This window comes from Tinamus guttatus, unplaced genomic scaffold, assembly GCF_059628265.1.
Source record: "Tinamus guttatus ecotype Peru unplaced genomic scaffold, ASM5962826v1 Tinamus_guttatus_pri_ptg000240l, whole genome shotgun sequence".
NCBI classification, from domain to species: Eukaryota; Metazoa; Chordata; class Aves; order Tinamiformes; family Tinamidae; genus Tinamus; species Tinamus guttatus.
This window is the reverse complement of record NW_028288774.1, coordinates 14,935,337-14,956,950: the sequence shown is the minus strand read 5'-3', so window position 1 is coordinate 14,956,950 and position 21,614 is coordinate 14,935,337. Positions and strand designations below refer to the sequence as shown.

The 21,614-nt window shown below is 43.4% G+C and overlaps 1 protein-coding gene across 1 annotated transcript in view; it reads right to left on the bottom strand.

Moving 5' to 3' along the window:
• Positions 1-12,981, bottom strand: part of LRP5 (LDL receptor related protein 5) — a 133,036-nt gene extending 120,055 nt beyond the window's left edge. The window contains exon 1 of the mRNA XM_088525915.1: positions 12,835-12,981. Coding sequence (XP_088382041.1) covers positions 12,835-12,931 — 97 coding nt within the window. The 5' untranslated portion in view covers positions 12,932-12,981. The remainder of the gene's footprint in view (positions 1-12,834) is intronic.
• Positions 12,982-21,614: the final 8,633 nt, after the last annotated feature.

Sequence of the window (21,614 nt, the reverse complement as noted above, 5' to 3'; positions counted from 1 at the left end):
AAATAGGGTGAAAAAACCCTGCTAAGTCCGTTCCTTTTGATAAACGGCCAACATTAGTTCAGACCTTATAATAACAAACTAGTGCTAAAGTTTCTTTTTACAATCCGAAGTGTGCACACATAATGCTTCCCCATCTCTCAGTACTTGACTGCTCTGTTCTTGCATGCAAACACTACAGTTTAATAAATAAAAGAAAAATGTTATCAAAATTGGGAGCTTCCTGTAAAACTAAGTATATTGCATCTACCTCCCAATAAAGTAGCTGAGTGTCATGCAGGACAAAGCCTTCCATGCAGCTATAATCTATAGTACTTAAACTTGCAGTAATTAATATTTAAAAATATTAATTTGCAGCTTGCAAGTTAATATTTTTATTCCAGCAGGTTCCACGCGTGCCTATTGCTCACCAAAACTCCAGAAATGATGCCTCTCAGGAGTATTAGCACATAGCCTCTCCATTGCTATGAACTTTACCAAACCAGTAGCGGGATTTGTCAACACAGTTGTTTGTGACAGCAATGACAGTCATACAGCCAGAAAGAGGTCAGAAGTTATTTTGGTTTGCAACACAGGACAAAATTTTATTTATAACAAGAAAAAGAACTGCTACTAAAGTATCAAGAGAAGCAATAGAAAGAAAGTATAAAGTAACTCCCCACGCATAAATAGCCAGGGACACAGACACGCACGAGCAGATGCTGAATTTAGTAGTAATTAAAGCACCTGAAGAGCAACAGAATTTACAAGTGCGAAAACAAATTCTCTCACATATTAGTTCACTGTTTTGAGTGCAGCTCTCCTATAGTGCAGGCTCCAAAGCAAGGCAGTGCATTTGCTGTCATCCTTTCCAGCACTCCTCCCATCTACCCCAGGCAATGACAAAGGGCACTAACAACTACTAAACATCAGAAAAAAAAAAAAGCATCAAGATGATATTCTTACCACATGACCCAAAAGACGGTTATTTCATTCTCCTAGCAATCTATTATGCAAAAGAGTATGCAAAGACAGCATCTTCCCTCAGAAAGCAGCTTTTGTGGACAGAAGAGTCTTGACAAAAGCTGTCAAGAAGCAGATGAAGGTTGTGTCATAAACAACCATAATAAAGACTCATGATGTGACCACTTAATGATCAGATTCACTAACAGGATCCTGTTATACAGTCACAATTCATACAGCAGATCAGTAAAATAACCTCCAAGGCTCACTTAGGAAAAGACTACAATAATGTATCCCAGAACAGCTAGCGTGGAAATCATTCCACAATGTGAGCACCTTTGGGGAATTTATTCTGAAATAGCTATTATGGCTTCAACTGGGCAAATTTTATTACCCTAAAGCAGCCTCAATCTCATAAGCAAGATGATACAAATAGATCCAAACACACTTGTCAAAGTCTAGTATTATACCATATCTTCTTTGGGAAAAATAAATAAATAAAAAACTTTCTCCTTGCAATTTTTTCTCCTGCAACAGAACCTACAGATCCCTACAGAACCCTAGGAATCACAAAAGAACAAACACATGCCAGAGTCTCTATCAGTATCTACCAATTGCTTTCTGAATCAACATAGCAGCTTTACACATACACACTTGGCATATGCAAGAGCTACTGCCACAAGAAGCAAGCATGATCTGGAATACTCATTTGGCTGTACCAAAAGCTCACAGTACTTCATATCCTCCCTCACTGCACACAGACTTCCTCAGGAAAAAAAAATAAAAATAAAAAAAAAGCAAAGAAGGAAAAAAAAAAACACAGACTCAGAATAACCAGGCGAGAGGCCAATGGTTACAAAGATCCCATAGCCATTGTTCAGAGAAAACAAGTCACTTGCATCATTCCCTTCATGCAATAAGCTTCTGGCTGACTGAATTCTGCCTCTGAGGACCCACGCCAGATGTGCTCTATCTCCAGATGCCAGGAGCTCCCCACCCTGGGGATCGGCAACCAGAGTTATTTTCCATCAGCTGTAATTACTACAGCAGGATGGAGAAGACCTGGATGTGCTGAAGTGATAATCTCCAAGGTAAATGAATCCTAGATCACTTAAAGCTTTTATAGATAACAATGAAGATCTTAATTTGGACCATGTAAGTTGAGAGAGAATTTGGAACAGAGGTCACAGACACAAAGCACTTCTACCTGCTCTTCTTCTCTGCATTGTGCACTAGGCTGAATGCCAAACAGCAATCCTCAAACACAGGCTAAATTGAAGCTACTCCAGTCTTACCATTCTGCTGTGGGTAGACAACATTAGTGGAACCACATGCTAAGAGGACAGCAGGCATTCTCTTGAAACAGCCAGGGGAAAAAAAAAAAAAAAAGGACTTAAGGACTTGGAGGAAGGGGGAGAGATTCATTGAATGATGCTGCCTCATCATCATACTCAGAGAAGTAACCCAACAAGTTTCCAAGAGTTCTCTTGACCACTGTTTTTAATTACCCACCTACACACATTACAGCCTTTAGCAATCTCAGTTCTTCAGACAGTGGGAAGGAAAAAAAAAAAAAACCCACCACACACACACAGAAAGCAAGTAGGCAAAAAGAAAAACAACAAACAAGATCCCTGCCTGAAGAACTTACAAACTAAGAGGAAAAAAATTGCCAAAAGAGAAGAAAAATAGAACATGCAGAAACAGTAATAGGAAAAGACAGCATAAGGAATGGAAAACAGGGGTTGGGCAAGATCAAAGACTTCAGTACACAAAATTATCAGGTATAGAATTTTTGACTCATAAAACACACATCTCCCTATCTTTTCAGGGATACTTTACCTACCATTCTATGGTTTACAACTTCGTTTCCTTTTAATGAAGTACCATTAGAGAGCAATACAACTCAGAATCAAACAAAGCTAGTTTATTACTAGAAAGTTATTTTCAAAATATACATATAGAAAATATGACTCTGAGGTGGTCCTTGGGTAAAGCGCTCCAAGACACACTTACTAACTATTAGCATCAGCTTTTCTCAGATGAAAAGCTACAAGTTCAGACTTAAGGCCATATTTCAGTAACAATACCAAGAACAAATCACAGATACACTGAATTCCATACCTAGTGACTGTTACAACTTTTGTCTCCTTAAAATTATGAATCAATAACTACCAGAAGGAGTTATGGGTCTAAACAAAACCCTCTCCTCTCTCAAAAAAGGGAAGTTAGTCAATAACATAACCATTAGAATGAAACAAAAATCTGAGCAGGAGGAGAAACTAGTTAACCAAATGTTTAAGTACAGGGTATATACACAAAAACATAGCTCCCCCCCACTCTGATCTCTCACACCCTTCCACATGTACATAGTTCAGCATAAGCCGGCCAGCATCCCTTAAGTGATTGCTTCTGCCTCTGTCAGCACTTCTGGGAACTATGAGCAAATCTGTCTCAGCTCTTGGGAATTAACTGGTCTGGTAGCAAATTTAAACACGGACTAACTACCAGTTGCCAAGTGAAATCCAGGCATTTTTCAGTCCTCTGGGTCATACAAAATGTCTTCACTGTGTACAACTGTCTTAAAGGCTCTGTGAAATTTGCAACAGCAGAATGATCTCAGCATTAACAGACATCCAACACATGGATTTTGTCACAACTATTCCGGATTCTTTCAGATATAACAGTTAGTCCCCTTCAACTCCCCAAACATTGTGCTTGACAGAGAAAGGGAAATTTAAGAGTACCCAGAGTAACTCTACGGCCAACTGTTTGCCCCCTTTTTTTTTTTTTTTTTTTTTTTTTTTTTTAAAAAAAAGCCTTAGCTGAACATCTTATCTTTCAGTTACAATTAGATGCAATGGCAACAACAGCGGAAATGACGGGGCCCTTGAAAAAAACATTTCAGAGAGAAAATGTACTCACAATATATATCACATATTTGGCCACAAACTGACTGCGAACAGACAGCAATTTCTCAGAATAAAAGAATATTAACCATCTGTAGAACTTGTTTGTCAAAGTTTATTAGGCAAATAAGACCTGGCAGCAGACTGTTCATATACTAAATTTCAAGCACACAATTTGAAGTTCAAATGTTATGTATCATCTCCGCGGGCAAATTCACTGAGCTTACTGTAGTGTTTTGCTTTGTTGAACATTGCTCTTACAGAACACCTCCAAATAAGTTTATTTACCACATATATCATATAATGCACGCTTAAACTGTTGCTGTTTGGTGTGCATTTCTTCCAGCATTGTCATTAACTATACTGTACTATTGATTTATACTGTACAAAAAAGGCTCCAGGAATAGTTACCAAATCTTGAGAGTTGCATAGCTCAGGTGCTCTTCTAGGAGTCACCATATGTGACTTTTTAACTTGAAAAATACACCTTTTTAAATGGTCTCATAGGTAAAATACTCTCCCTCTATGCACAGACTCCAAGGTCACAGCTGCCATTTACTGCAGTGGGGCTTTGTGGCCAGAGGTGAGGAGAGTTTTGAAGAAAGTAGGTTAGATGAGATGAAAACACAGGATCATACAGGTATCTTGGGGAGGCAAAGGGAAAGATTTGCAAATGATTAAAGTTCAATTTATTGATGCTTCACTATAGTTTTGCCTACATTTGCCACACCCTTTCTAAAATCTCAGCTTGCCTAAGTAGATCCAGATGTTTAACTATTTCTGCATGTACACTTTCTAGCTTGCAAACACCTGCAAATTGAGTTTTGAAACATGGATAAGCAATATTTTTAACTTTATCCAGACAGTAAAAACAAGCTGTTAAAAACCAGACAGACAAAAATTCCCCATAGCTACAGGTTTCTTTTACTTAGCTATTGAAGATTTTTTTTTTAAATCATCTGCAGCTGTGCAGACCTTCTAAGTGGAAAATGCTACCCATGTGCATTTTCACCCTCTTGGCTGTCACTTGACAGTATGAACACTAAAGCAGCAGTTTAATTTGCTTTTGCCACAAAGACAGTAAGTCACCAATACAGATTTCTCAGGTTAACATACTTTCCCCTGAAAAGAATTAAGAAAAAAGTTTAAATATATCATACCTCACACTGCCAACTCCCAAATAGGAGAAGCAATGAGAGAAAAATACAGAGCAAGGGAAAAAGTGCTAACTTTTCTCTTAGTTAGAAATTCTAACTATAGCCACTCTAATTTAAGCTCCTCAGTCATTCTGGAATCAGAAAATCATCATCAGAAAAAAAAAAATCAATGATCGAAATGAAGGTGTGATAGAGAACATGGTTAATTATATGGCCAAGAGTGGCCCTCCTTAAACCAGGATAGACTTGAGAAATAAGCTACACGTTACTTCAAATAACTAATATAAATGAAAGCCTCAAAAGCTACTTCAAACTACAGCAAAAAGTACACAATAGAAACAGATCGAGACACACCTAACACTGAGCAATTTATGATTCAGTTGTCAAAGGTAGAACCTTCTATAAAACAGTCCTTTTTCTTCATTTACTTTTTTTTTTTTTTTTTTTTTTAATTCTGTGGCTTTAAAACATTCTAAAACAACAGTCTGGCTTTTGTATCAAGCTACAAGTGCTAAGAAAGAAAGTTAAGTATGTCATAGAGACATCCCCTACAGTTAATTACACATCAAAGAACAAATTTGATAACCTTCCACTCCTCTTTCTTGAATTATTCACTGTCAACAGCATAAAGCTAGAGAAAACCTCTTATTCAAAAGTCAGATTCTTGCTTTTTCTCCTTCTCAACAATAAAAAATGCCAAATGCAAATACACTTATACTTTAAAAGGTACTTTTGTGTGTGTGTGTGGCTTTACCAGGACACTCAGCCAAACAATTAATTAGAAGGCAGTATCTGAAGACACATGCACAGCAGCAACATTCCCTAGGCTACTTCAAATGCTATGGCTTTGTGATTGCTCCTGTTAAAGTAGACAGTCTCTGCCCCAAAGGGCTGATTTTTATAACTGCACAAAATGTTGTTGAAACTGTCCCTTCACCAATTATTCAGATATATTCCTTGAATAATAATAATTAAAAAGACATGGGGCCTGTCAGATAACCTCCGATATCAAGTATGTCACTTGTAAAATTAAAGCGAGAGAAATCAGCTTAGAAGACTCTAAAATTTTAAACACCAGGAGTTCAACCTCAACCGTCTCTGTAGTCGAAGTCTGGTGACCGAGGAATATGCCACTGCTTACGCAGCATCCCAGAAATGACACATTGATGGATAAGTATATGACAAAGGGCCCAAGAGCCACAGGGTGCAGAAAAGTGAAAAACCTCAGAACAGTCAGGCAGACCACTCAGTTAGGAAGTCTTGAGAAACCATAGAAAAATCCACACTGCAAAGGAATAAAGTTTCAGATGGCATCTTCTAGATACTCTGGAAGGTCAAAAGCTCACAGAGGTATATCACACTTCTACAAAACACTCACCTACCCTCCATAAAACCCATCTCTACTCCAGGAGCTCATACAAAATGAAAAAGGGGCAGGGGCAAAGGCAGCCACGCACAGACATAAACCTTGGGTTAAAAAGCGCCAGGGATCAGGTACTTTAGAACACAGCTACTGTAGTGGATTGTCACATAGATAACACTAGAAAAGCATTTTATCATTTATAGCAAAGCCAAAACCAAACCTTTATTTAAGAAGCATCTAAACAAAAAGGAATACCACAAGTGTGACATAATAAAACATAGTTCATAGGCTGAAAAGTTCTAGGTTAGGATTGCCTATGCATAATAATTCTCATAAAGGCAATTTGTCTGACATGATATTTTGTCATTTAGGCATTCTGTAATTGTTGGTCATTCACATAAAGAAAATACCAAACTTCAGTGTTTATTTATAGCCAACTTCTACCTCCAATTTAACCTATTCTTGCAAGTTGAGTATCAAGAAGTCCCCATGGCTAATTCATCATCTCTACTACCATGTCTAGAAGTTGTTTGGTGGGAAGGGGATACATTAAAGATTAATATATTTTGTGTAGGAGCTCTGTGAAATTTAAGTCATACACACTCAAGACAATGTAAAGGAGAAAAGAGAAATTCTTGAATCACCATTACAAAAGGTTCTCAGACCAGTGGGGGTCCTCTAGGAATAAAATCTGGACAGAACAAACAGATTAAGATCACTGGACTTTCATAGGACAGTACATTCACTTTAACAAGAATCTTTGATAAGAATGCAGAAATGAAGCCCATCTTACAATTGCAGTATCCATTTGGGATATGAAAAAGGGAAAAATGCAATTTTCACGTTTCCACTTTTTACAGTAGAGGGGAGAATTACAAGTTAACACATTCGCAATTCCATCTCCCCAAAATAGTAAGTTCCATCACTTTTCAAGGTAATTTAGGAACGAAAAACTTCATAGTTTTATTCAAGTTACCTGTTTTGCCTACAGACTTTCAAGAGGAAGACAAAGACTTTAAATCTTAATTCTGCCTTCTACATAGACAAGCTTTTTGTTTGTTTGTTTTTCAGCTGTTTAAAGGAAATCAACTTAACCTGGGATAGTCAATTTTATTTATGTATAAATGATAGCTGTTATGTTAGAAGCATGTTTAGAATTAGCTGATGTATATATAGCATTTCAGGAACCAAACTGTCAAACCATATTCAACAACTATTTTAATATTAAGCCACAGCAGCAGGGTCATTAGCAAATACACATGCCAGCATTTGAGGTTCTAAGACTGTTGACAGCTGCCCCAGGAACTCACTGTTGCTTCTGCTATTGGGACTGTTAATTGCAGCAAAATCTCTTCTGTTAAAAATATAACAATTTTGTAGCCGATGCATATTCAAGACTCCCTCTTCTAACAAGCCTGCCTGTAGGCAGGACTGCCCCTAGTTAGCCTAATCTAATGCAACACACTAATATGAAGTATTTATTGGCTTTAAGAGAAGTTTCAGTTGATTTAACTCCTTTGTAGTTAGGGCAAGCTAACGAACATAAACCAAGCATATGCCAATTTACTAGAGTCCTTACAGAAGTTGCCCACAGATTTAACCATGGCGGCATAAAATGACAACTTTATGGCTGTCTGTGTCAGCAGGCAAAGCCTAAGTCACAGAAAAATACAGGAAACAGCAGTGAGAAAACCTGTTTATTACGCAGGCCCTCAAAACCCTCACTAGCCCCTCACCCATTCTTTAAAATTTCTTGGAGCTTCTCGGTAGAATTCTGTGGCTTGACAGATATTTTCCATCCATTTTTTAGTAAACAGAAACCAAAGAGATGAAACACTGTTGAGTTCCACATTCTAATTTTTCCAAGAGAAGGAAGGAACTAAAAGAATTGTTGACGCCTAAACTGCTAACAAACAACAGTACTGAATAATGCTTTGTGGGAAATATAGTTACTTCCAATTTTCTCTCCTCCTGTCACCAGGACTGTTTCATCACCCAAAATCTCAAAAACTTCCTTCATCTCTATTATTATGTGGCTTTCTATGGCCTAGTATAACGGGTATGGGGCTCTCCAGAAGTATTTTCCCAGTTCAGAAGTCCCAGCTGTGCACTGTCAGGAGACAGCACATCTGTGACTTCTTTAGAAAGTCCCAAGTGTCCAAACAGCACGTGGCTTTGGCCAGCCAACATCCCCAGCCAATATTCTAATTATTTGGTCATGCCCTAAGTGAGCTCTCAGTGTTGATGGACACATTCTGTTGAAAAACAATATAGCGTTTCCAAGTTTACAAGGAAAACACGCCACACACCTCAAATTTTGAAACAAAATGATAACTCCATTGTGCCTAATGGAACTTCATTGTTGCTGGCCTGTGCTACAAACAGGGAGAGTACCTTGTCTGCTGCCACTCTTCACTCAAGGCTCGCGCTGAGTGGCACCTGAGTTCTTTGCAGAGATCTTGAGCACAAAATAGCAACTCTATTTCCTACAAGTGTTCTAAAGACTGTTTTCTTCAGCCATATCAACTCCAATGAGAAATAATGAAATTGCATAAGCTGAACATTTTTAATGTTTAATAGCTCCTGGGCTAAAGACACAAGGGAAAAAAAAATGAAAGACTTCTAAGCTTGAAAAAAAATAATGTTATCTACAATGTGGAGATTTCTTTCTAATAATGAACTTAAAATCTAGTCAACATTCTTAACTTCATGATTGCAAGTCACTTTCAAATAATACTGTGTGCACACAAAGTACCGATCTAACATAAAACAAACTATTGTCATGAAAGTCAACTATTTTATAAACAGTGAGTGAGACTTCTTTTTTCACAGAAACAAAATGCTACTTTTAACTCTATCTTACAGGGTAAATTTTAGTCAAATAAGTATACATGCATGTCCACAAGTGACATATAAACCATTATTTGCTTTTATGCTACCAGAATGCACAAGTTGTGGTAACAATAAACAGTGCTAGGTTCTCAGAAACAAATCTCTGTTTACTACCAAAGCTACCTTGATTTGGAGAATTCATTCTCAGACCTGCTTGCTACCTGAATAAAATTTACAGCTGGAACAAAATCAAGGCCTATTACTACTATATTATGAAGAGGTAACAAATTCTTAACTTAAAAGTTTAAGTAGCTGAGGAGGAAAATGGTTCAAAACAGCAAGAGGCAATGATGTAATTTACACCAGGCTATTGAAGAAATACATTCAGACTCTTCTCAAGCGTGGACTTTGTGTGTCAGACTGATTTACGTACTATGTACACATCTACCATACGAGTAATTTTAAAGCATCCAGAACTAACAAATGAATTCACACATGGTTCCTAAAGGACAGTTAAAGTCATTACCCTTTGTTTGGGGAAAGACAATTCAGCTCCTAAAATATCCATATCTTTTAAGTCAGTCTGAAGTTTCATTATTTCCTCACTAATTCAGGGGAATTATGACCATAATTTGTGACAGACCCTCACGTCATGTGAGTAGCAGTTACTAGGAAAACAGACCCCTAAATCTATGATACACAGATCGAATCTGCACTGAAATTTGGATGATAACTCCTACACAACACATTCCCCCTTGCTAAAATAAGCATGTGTCCTATCGTTTAAACATAGAATGTGATGTTTCATTGCCCTTAGGTTACCACAGGAAAAACACTGCAAATGAAAAGCCCTTCTGATGTTGCGTTCTAGTATATCTTTTTATTTAATGTTTGCACCACTAGTTTCAAACTTTTGTAATGATTCCACCCTCTCCTCACCCCGCCTCAGTTCTTCTCTGTTCCTCTTTATTTACTTTATAGGTCCTAATATCAGGCAAAAAAAAAAAAAAAACATTCCACAAGAGACAAGTAGGATACAGTTTCACGATTCGGAAAAACCTTCTAATGTACCACCACCAACAGCTAACCCTTTTTTGTGAATTTAAGCAATTATAAACAAGCATTTCAACTACTTCTAGATTTTTAAGAACTACACATAAAACATCTGCTATCCAATGTCAAATGCTCAGAACCTAAAATATTTTCAGACAAAAATATGCCCTTGCCACAACTGTCCTGGTCATGAATACTTCACACAGGCAAGAGATTCCTCCCCTCGAGGAAGCACCAAATGCAACAATCAGGAAGCACCAAATGCAACAATCATTTTGTCTCATCTCAGTGAAAGGAGAGTTAAGTACAGCCCATTACCTCTGGGTATCTTAACCAGGTTATCATTATGTTAAGCCATGTAAATAAAGCCACTCCTGACATCTCTGCACAGGAAGGACTTTGCTCCACAGCAAAATTATTCCAGAGCCAAAGCATTCAGAATCCAGCACAGTACACTACACTCAGCTGAAGATTTAACATTAAAGGAATCCCAGCCCAGTATTGGGGAGATATATTTACATATTTGTAAACCAACACGAATATACTTTTAAGGGATAAACGGTCTCAAAGTCAGGCACCTGCGTAGCTTTTTCGGAGGCAGGGTCTTCAGGAATGAAAGCTTAAAGCACAAGGCTTTCAGGAATGTCCTCCACTAGTCTGCTGCACGCAAATACAAAACAAGCTATAGTTCTTTGAACTTCTTGAACAGGAATCACAGTTTTATGAACAAAATGCCTGCAAGGTGGGAATACAGTACACATTAAGCTTCTTCAACATATTACAGACTACAATACAGCCTATACTAACATTTAAAGAAAAGACTACTTAACTGAAAATATGAGGAAAGCACCTTTCATAAAACGTTCATGCTCAACCTAAAGGGACAGGTGAGCTCTCCCTAAGTCACCATCCAGATTAATTTAACAAAGAATCCCATACCTTCTTAGCAAGTAGTCAGAACAAAAGCAATGCCAATAAGATACATAGCCAAGACTCTTCAGCTAACTGCTAGATTAAAAAGATGGCCCATTTAAAGGGGAGCTTTTCCATGTGGATTTGATAAAAGGTAACTATCAATATAGGATATACTATATTAAAAGAACTAAACTAAATGCAAACCAAACTCAAAGTTGTCTTGGTTTTACTGAATTACACTATTTCTACTGGAGTCCCAAAAAGTAAACTTCTGAATATTCCTTTTTATAGCCATCCTTTATATCTGCAAGTAAACATAAGATACGCTGTCAACTTGTTCTCAGGGATTGATTGCTTTTCCTAAAACTACACAATTCAATTTAGTCAAGCAGGAACATAAGCACTCAGAAAGGCACAGATCCTACTTTATATTTCTGAAACATTTCTAAAAAGCCAAGGCAACTTGTCTGGAGAGGGAGTATTCACAGATGCAGAGGGCATCTTTTTCACATAAGTGTGACAGAATAAGCACTGCTTAATACACACCTACTAAGAATCCCAACTGAAAACAGAGAACGATGATGCCAGCGGAAATCAGTCAGCTCCTTCACTCTAAATGACAGTTCTGATAATTACAGATGGTTTGGAAAGGTGGGTGGCCTAATAAAAAAGGGCCCGAGGTGCTGTTCTGCCAGCCTTGGCTGCACTGCCGAGTTTTCTAAACTACCTAGGAAATTGCAACAATTAGGTTTCAGTTTGCCGAGCACGAAGTGATGCACCCGAGCAAAGCAGATGGAGCAGAAGTTTCACACGTGGGTGCTCATCTCCAGTGGGGCCAGGGCAAGCGCGAAACAGCATACAGACGACGGAGAGAAGGACGAAGCCCAGACCTCGCCCCGCGGATGCTGCGGGCAGGACCCCGCCGTGCGCGGGTTATACTCGCAGAAAGCACCAAGCGCCTCGCAGAGCGGCAGGGAAGAGGGAGCCGGGGGCAGCCTGGCCGCGGGCCCTCGTGGCCGGCGCGACGGCCGGGATCGGGGAGCCGGCCCTGCGCACCCCGCGCAGCCCTAAAACGGAGGTTGGGGGGGTTGCTCCTTCCCCCCCCCCCCCCCCCCGCCCCCTCTCCCTCAGCCCTGCCAAGAGTTTGATTCCGCCCGGGAGTGACACCCGACACCAGCTCCTGCAAACCCCGGAGAAACCCGTGTGCGAGACCGCGGAAGCGCGGCGCGGGGAGGGGCGGGGGGCACGCACAACTTTTTGTCTCCCTTTTGCAACTCTTGCGCCTTTACCAGAGAGGGGCAGCGCCGGCGCGGGGCGGCGGGGGCGGGTGAGGCAGCTTCGCACCCGCACTAATTGCCGGGACGTGCCCCCGAGGCGAGGGGGAGGGGAGACCGCGTGTCCCCTCTTGGGAAAAAAAAAAAAAGGGGGTGGGGGGGCGAGGAGAAGGAAGAGAAGGAAGAGTTTTGGGGAAGACGGGACGCGCCCAACGCCCTACCCCCGTCCGCCAGACCCCGCTCGTCCCGCACCGTGCATGTGCGCGTCCTCCCCCGGCGGCCCCTGCCCCGGGGGGCTTCGGCCGCCGCCGCCCGGCAGAGCTCGGGGGGAAGTTTGCCCAAGTCCGACAACAAAAGGGCAGAGGCGCTCTCCCCGCCGCCGCGGAACTTACCTCCGGCCGAGCCCGGCTCGCACCGAAGCACCGAGGCGGCCAAGAGCCGCAGCAGCAGCAGCGGGAGCCGCGGGAACGGCGGCGGCGCCGCCTCCATGTTGTGCCGCAGCAGCAGCTGCCGGAGCCCGCCGAGCGTCTCAGGCAGGCTCCATGCTCGGGGCGCTGCGCTCGGCGGGGAGGGAGGCGGGGAAGGGGGGAGGCGCCGCAGCCGGTCCTCCTCCTCCTCCGGGCGCTCCTCTCTGCCCCGCCGCCAGGAAGGGGGCTGGGATCCTCCCGTTCGCACCCGGAGCCCGGGGAGGAGCCGAGCGGGCGGTGGCCCGGCCCTGCCGTCGGCGTGCGGGCGCACCTTCCCGCCGCCGCCAACGGCCGCCGCACGCGGGGAGCGTAACGGCCGCCAAACGCGCGGGGCGGGAGGGGGAGCGTAACGGCCGCCAAACGCGCGGGGCGGGGGGGGGTGGAGCGTAACGGCCGCCAAACGCGCGGGGCGGGGGGGGGGGGGGGGGAGCGTAACGGCCGCCAAAGGCGCGGGGCGGGGGGGGGGAGCGTAACGGCCGCCAAACGCGCGGGGCGGGAGGGGGAGCGTAGCGGCCGCCAAACGCGCGGGGCGGGGGGGGGGGGGGGGGGAGCGTAACGGCCGCCGCGCGCGCGAGGGGAGAGGGCGGGGGCCGCGCGCGCAACGGTCGCCGCGCGCTCGCGGCCCGTTGCCGTTACCTCAAGAAGCAGCAGCTGCGGGGGTGTCCCGTGTTTAAAAACAAACGTCTCGCGCGCCCATGTGCGAGGCAGGTGTGCGGGGCGCCTTTTCGCACGTCTCAGGGCAGCGGCGGCAAAGCCCCAGCACACCCATCCTGGGGGTGCCTCCGAGAGCTGCGTTTGAGGGCAGAGCCGGGGCAGCTCTCCCAGGTGCTCCCTCAGGTGCTGCCAATGTACGAGTTCAGTTGCTGTGGGGCAGGTGGGACAGCAGCAGCCACGATTGCACCTTGGTGGCTCCACATCCCTTCCCAAGTCATCAAGTATTGAGTCATGGCCTAAGGCCTCACTTACCCCCATGCAGGGGAAAATCACATGTTTGTTTTTGTTTCTTCCACCTCTTTCTTTCTATAGTCAGGGGAGTCAACTTACCCAAGAAAGCTCTTAATAATAACAATAATTTCAATAAGGTAAAGGACTTATAAGTGCTGACGTTAAAGTTGACTTGCAAAGGAAAATGAAGAAGGTGCAAGATCAAGCAGAAACACTTTAATGCATAAATAATAGTTATTCTAAAGAAGGCTCATTCTCGGTGTTAGTGAAAACCAAGAAAAATTGGAGCGTGCTTGAAGACAGAAAAAACACAAGTTGGTCTGTCTGGAGAGGAAGCTTGTAATAAAGTAGAGCCCCAACCTGGGCTGCTGTGTACCTTTAATGGCAAGACTTTGTGCAAAGACCAGATGATTAAGGGTTTTGTTTTGAATCTATTTAAAAAAAAAAAAAAAAAAGTTCAACACAAGACAAGTAACTAAAGAAAGGCTTAAGATTGCCATTGGGCTTTATGTGCCAGCTTTTGAGCAGCTTGCCCTCCGTGGAGATCACCCATTACTTCTGGCATGGCAGGAGCTGGGGAGAGCGAAAACCAGAGCCGAGGCAGAAGGGACCTTCTCTCCTGAGGCTGGGGCCTTCTGCTGACACTCAGGGTCTCGGTCCATGGCTGCTGGTTTCCCTGCTCCATCCCGAGCGCTGCTTGTTCCTCACCACGTCTGCCAGGCTCCATCGCAGCCCTGTCAAACTGCACGGGAAATTTAGGCTTGGCAAAGCTTTGTATCAACAGAAATAGCAGCGTGCGACTGGCCACAGCGTAGAGAAGCAGTATTTTATACAAAACTGAAAGAGGCTAAGAGATAAAGAAGAGACTGACTGCCAAGGATTTAGACTGAGAGATTTCAGAGTACAGAAAGAGCGTTTTTTCAAAGGGCAGTATCTGCCCTAAGAGCTATTGAGCCCAGAAAGATCCACTGGTGACTGATCACAGGCACGTACCACCTTTGCTGTGACAGATGACTAGTCACAGGCATAAACTGCAGCGCTACATTAATTACATCAAAGTTTATTCTTCACAGTTGCAAAACCTGGAATAGAAGTTGCTTTTCAGAGAGTGCAACGGTCTTGCCTGGTATCCTGTTCCTGCCTGACTGGACCTACCTCAACTAAAAGGCTGGGTAAAAGCCTCAATGCCAGAAAGAGTAGAGGAAGGAGACGAGCCCATAGAAACAAGCAACCAAGGGAGATGGAAATAGTCTTATCAGGCAACTATTCCTTGGAGCTTACTGTCTTACAACTCACTTAATGTGGGGGGTATTTGGAGAAAATTAAATGCGAGAAACCCCGGAAAGATAACAGACCTGTGTACTGAGAATGCTGTCTCTCACCCCACCTTTCCAATCCATTTTTATTAAAAGTTACGACAATAATTAAAAAAAAAATCAGCAAAGCTTTGACATGCCTGAAATCTCAAATAAATGCATTTTTATAAGAAAGTAGCAGCAAAGAAAAAAGAACTTATAGGAAGGCAACAATAGAGTGTGAGCCCCACTTTTTCCTTCTCTTTTTCTTAACAGAGAGAAAGATAGATTTATTTTAGAGCAGAAGGTGATGTGCTCATAGCACCCAGTGGGACTCTGTTGACATAGCCAACACTGTTTTACCAAAGATCTCTTATGCAATTCTGGGCAAGTTACAGTCTAGCATTCCTCAGTTTCTGCTACACAAACAGGGCAGGGGGAGTAGTTTTCCTAACTTCCATCCTTTCTGTGTGGCGTATACGGGAAGCTGTGGCAAGTTTGGGACTTGGCTGCATGAGGGAGGGAAGAAAACCCCCCGCTGCCAGCCAGCCTTTCCCCTCCAAGTTTCAAGCTGGCCAATTCTTGCTTTCTGCCATCGTTGGAGAGCAGAGGGAAGTGCAGAGCCACAGGAGGGATAATAAAGAGCCCAGCTGTATCTGAGCTCCTAGGGATGTCCTCCAGGATAACCTAGCCACCCCGCCACAGCTGGAAAACTTGGCTTGCCTGCAATGCTGCAAATGGTTTCTGCATATTTACTCCTTGGGGATTTCTCCCCACCCACTCCATTTTACTGCATCCTTCTTTCCCAGCTGCCAGAGCTGTCCGGGCTCCCGTAGAGGAAACACTTAATGACAACTGCAGAAGCCCCTAAAGTGAGTTTACTGCCGTATAAATGACACTCGGATTTGTTTTATAATGACTATCGATACCAAGACACATATCTCTATCGCTCTGGGGCAGTGCTATTTAGCCAGAAGGAAGTCACTCGAGCCAGATAGCCTGAAGAGCTAGTTTGGTGTTCTGCTAAGGGGAAGTAAAGTGAACAGTGGAAAACAGAGACAGCACCAAGCATTTCCAATTCCCTACTTTTAAGGCCAGAATCACTTTCCATTCCCACTGTCTTTCAAATATACTTTTCCATACCTCCTTAACCAGCTCCCAGGCAGAAAGCAGTCTCAAACTAAATATACTTCGGGATCCTTACTCTTCTTCTCCCTGTATCACAAGATAAAATGTTTAAAAGAAATCTCAAATGAGTCAGAAATGATTGTGGAAAGTACCATTCGCCCTGGATAAAGGTTCCCTATCTGCTCCAGAAAAGAGACATGCTATGGAGAACACGTACACGTAACAGCTACGACTAAGATTACAAACCCCCTGTGAAGAAAATCCGTTCAGAAGTATCATTAGCACAGATGAGTCTGGTCATGGGCTCCCTCCAGGAGACACTTCAGAAAACGTGGGTTTAGTCTCCAGCTCCAGGGGCATCACTCCAGAGCTCATCCTTTACCCACATATGTTGCATTTTCGCTCTTCCTTTACCAAGTTTGTTCACAACATCCCTCTCTTCTCATTAGAGGCTACCACAACAGAGGCCTGAGGTTGCATGGGGCTTTTCAGCTCTGCTTTAAAAAAGGTGGCTTTCAAATATCGAACAATACTTAAAGCTTAAAACTTTAAATCAGGGCACCGGCACTAATTAAGTTGCCTGACAGGGTGGTAAAGCGTTACCATTATCACCTCTTTATCCAAGGCGAAAGTGACAGTAAGACAAATACCACCTCTGTTTATACATGCAGTTTCCCTGGCATTGCACAAGGATAACAGCAGATTTTGTTCAGAGAGATTATTCCCCTAGATATCTCAGCAACCTGACTTTGTCTACACAGCAGTTTCCTTTCTTTTCTTTCTCCCTCTTCCTCAGAGAAGCTATAACACAAACTGAATAGTTAAACCAGCACAAACCTGCCATGCAGACACAAAAAGGAGTGACCTTTTTTTTTCAGTTGAGCTCAAATCGGTGACTTTTCGGTCTATGGTTCATATGCTACATTTAAGACATTCATGAAAGCAACAATGGAAAAAAACAAACCAACCTTTGGTGCATTTAGGTTTTCTGTACAGAACTCAATATGCCCCTTGGGAATGCTTTAAGGATTCAAGCCTTGAAAAAGACTGAAAGCCAGAGGTTTAGGTTGCTCAGGAGAGGTTTGAGGTTAAATATCAAAAAAAAAAAAAAAAGAAAAAAAAAAAAGAAAAAAAAAACCCTACTCATCCACAACATAAGCAGCCATGTGGCGGAGCTTGTGTGTACTTTACACGTATAACTGGAGAGCATTAAACATACACAAACCAGAGACCTTCCCTACAAGGGCAGAGCTCCTGTGCCATGCCTAGGATTACAGCCCTGGCATTTCCAGCAGAGCCATTTCCAAGCAGTGTCATGACCCTAAGTGAGGTTATGGCAATTACAAGCAAGGCTCAGAGCCTGCCAAAAATTTGGCTTTGTCAGATAGTCACGCTACATTTTGGGGAGGGAAGTGCTGAAAGTAATCTAGGTGGGACTACAGAAGGAAAAAAATAGAGAAAAGGACCAGAAAATAGCAATCTTCAAACATCTGCCAGTGCTCAAGGTTTTCCATGATATGCAGAGTCCATCTGCCAGCAGAGTCTGCTCCGGCAGAGACAAATAAGACATGCACACCAATAACTCAAATACAGGAAAATCTAGAGACACGGCAAGTCAAGAGATCAAGAGTGCTATGGGACACAGACTTCCTGGCAGAAGCGAGCTAAGGAGAGATGACTGACATAAAGGCTTGCAACTGATATGCAAAAAAAAAGTATGAAATGTCCTGTTAGCATCATCTGAAACGACGTTTAAGGGTTTACTGTGCTAGTGAGATGGCGAGGGTGAAGAGTTGTTCCCAAAGCCTCCTGCTGGCTAGGAGCCTCAGGAACAGAGGGGCTGACACGGCCTGAGGAAGAGAAACATGTCACCATAAAAAGTCCTGAAAACATAAAAATAGTTCTGTGGGTTTTTTCGGTGGTGATCCTTGGACTCTGCCTCGTTCTCTGGTCGCAGCTGAACTCCCTGCTACAGCTCCCAGCGCAGCGGTCACTGCATCTCCCTGCACTGCACAAGCCAGAGTTTCCCTTTAAAGCATCAGGCTGAGCTATCTCCGCAGAGCTGCTTGCAGAATTAACCGTTCCTGGTGTTGCAGCAACACTTTACATCTACCAATTAGTCACCACATTTCTGTAACAGAGAGAGGACATACCCCTTTTGTGAGAAAAAAAGGGAACTCTGAAAGACAAGGGAAGAAGGGGGCCAGGGAAGGTCAGGCACAGAGCAGGGAGCAGATTGTCACCTCCAGTCTCTCAAGGCAGGAGTCTGCTCCTCAGAGCTCCTCTGCCCCATGTTCCCTGTGAAGAAACATCTCTCATCGCAAGCCACTCCAAGGAAAAAATTAAATGGCAAGCAGAGGGATGATGTGCATTAAGGTGAAATCCCCCAGGAAAATACATTTCCTATAAAAAACAAAAATCAGAGGAAGTCGAGCGCAACAAGAAAATATGGTTTGTATCCTCTCTTCCTTCCATTTCTCCCTTTCCCAGGCTGTGAGATCATTAAATTTAGCCTCTGCCGCATGTGTGTAACCAACCCAGTAGGCTTGTTTGAACAGCTAGGCACCCTCTTTGCCCCAGTGCTTGCAGGGATCCAAAACACCCAAATGCACACACCCATTGCTACAAGGCGTTATTTGAGGGCTCGCTGCAGCAGCCAGCAAGTGATATGTACTAAATCTCACTGGAGCGCTACCCAGCACAGGGGAATCCCGTGAGACTAGCTGAGCTTCGGTTCTGGCATGGGAAAATGAGTAACCCGGGGTAGTTCCTCCAACTGAAGCATTGATAAGAGGTATTCCTTGGTCATCTTGAAATACTGAGGATGTAAGAGCAGTCAACGAGCAAGCCACGGAGAAATGCCATGATTTAGGGCAGCATCTTTACATGCCCAAGCACCTTCTGCTGCTCCAAGCACCTCTTCCCTGCATAGGCACCTGGTACCAAGCAGAGCAAGAAAATGTTCATTTGAAAGAACTTGAAAGCCAGGTAACCCTGTTTCCTTGCTTAAAGAAAAAGTATCACACAAGAACTGCAAGTAAATGATCATTCCCAACACCCATCCACCCACTCACAGTAGTTGGCTTTGCATCATGACGTTCAGTTCCCTGTAGCAAATGGTTACGGCGGGTGGTTTTGTTTTCTTGGTGCTCCATCAGTTTGATACAGGTGGCAAATCGACTTAACGGTGGTGGTAGCAAGCAGGCAAACCCTACACAGTCACAGAAGAGCAGCTGAGTAATCCACAACTTCAGTAACACAGGAGGCAACTCTGGAACCGGGCATCCTTCAGAGAGCTGCAGCATTTATTCACACAACAACTAAGCCTGAAACGAGGGCAGCCTGCTGCTCTGCATGGCACAGGTGGCACCGCTCCGTGTGCAGCCTTCGCAGGGTGAGCACCCTTGCAGCGAGCTCCTGGCTGTATGGAAGAAACGTTGCAAAACACCACGACCTGTTAGCATTGGCATACGCCTCGCATTCATTCATACCTTAAAAGACAAAGCTTTCCTCCACTGTTAGGCATGTCCAAGGAGATCATGCACTTCAGCATTAAAAGATGTAGGAATCGTATGAGAGCAACCCAGTGGCAATACGTTACCTTAACTCTGTTATGGCTAAGACCACAGACTGAGATCATTTCTCTGACGTTTTCAATGTTAAAACAAGTTTCTCTTACCCTTGAATGCTGCTCAAGATAAATATGTTGTAAGCTGGGGTGAAGCCATGCACTACTAGTTGCCGTCTGACTAATTTTTGTGGGCGGTTAAGATGCCAGGCGAGACTTGCTCCGTCCTGGCAAGATGGAAATCTTGCTTGTAAGCAGTGGGAAAGGCCCCATGATACGGCTCAGCGCTGTGATTATTTAGCTATTAAAATGGTGGGTGTCGAAACCCATCCAGAGCACAATCCGGTCTGTAAGCTGTAGCTGCCTCTGTTTGCTGACGGCACTCGGAGCAGTTCTGGGTGGGATTTCACGTTCCTGCTGGCTGCCAGGGAAAGGAGATGGGAGTGAAGGAAAGCGGGGAAAAAGTTTTCTTACGTAAGAAAAAGTTGCAGATAGGTGCTAATAGCAGAAAAAGAGTCTCGATAACAAGATTTATATGTTACTGACAGCAGTGCACACAAACTTACTGCACTTAGTACGCTCTGGCACAGCGTTTGGTCCGCACTTTGTAAGAAATAAATATGTGTGCCCGTCATTGAGCTTGCTAGGTGTTGGATCAGATGACTGATGCTCTTACTATACAGCAAGAATATTTCTCAAACAGTTTTAGAAGCGGGCTGAAGGGGTCTGAAGCTCCGTAATAGAGCAGAACACCCTGTAGATGGCAGCATTGGTGAGCTCCACTAGTCAAACCACAGCTCCAAAACGCCAAACTTAAAACACCTATGGCTCTATACGAAGCTTTTGTAGCACCTTTGATTGCAGAAAGTGGTTTTCTTCATCATTAATTGACTTTTCTTTACTTGTGATTCTTCAGAAATGACGATTTTCCTCTCTCGACAAAGTACACAGGCCTGGCAGCAGCAGAGGTCTGAATAAAACCAGGATCATTTCAGTAGCTCATGGGAACTCTGGTGAATGATAAGGGACTCATTGCACCGGGGACCATCCAGCCTGAAAGATAAATTAAGATTTCAGAGAAGACAGAAGGTGAGATCCAACCCGTTGCTCTGTCAGCATTATTTGGAGAGCACTTTCTTCTGTAATGGATCTGTGCGCTGACCAAAGTCACTGATGTTGTTTGACCTTCTTCAAGCGCTCGCACACAAGACCACACACCTTCAGCTGCTGTAGGTACAGAGGTCCGGCAGAAAAAAAGCTCTTTCAGGAAACATTTTTTGGTTTGTATCTGATCTAAGTGGACACAACTGACTGAAGCTGACCCAGGGGAGGATTAGATATACAACCGGCTTATTTGGGGTCATAAAAACCACCACCACTGGTAATCATTTCAGAGTTCATTTCAATGTTGACTTCCCACATGCCAGCAGATACAGGTCGGATTTGTGCTGCAGACAAACTGCAGAACTGACCAGGGTGCGAGTATCCTCCAACAAATTATTTTTATGAGTGTGCTTTTGGGCTGGATTTTCTCTTCTGAGAGTCTGTGTAGTTCTTTGCACAGTCTGCACATTACAGATTTTAGTGTTTGGAAGAGAAGCTGAAAATCTGCTCAGATACTTGCCAGATTCTGGACTCTATACACCTTCTCTTCATCCCTCTCCCTGCAATACCAGGAGGTATCTTGATCTTTACATAAACGTATAGCATTTGCATAACACAAATACATAACGGGCATGCATTTTGCCAGAATGATACACCCACAACAC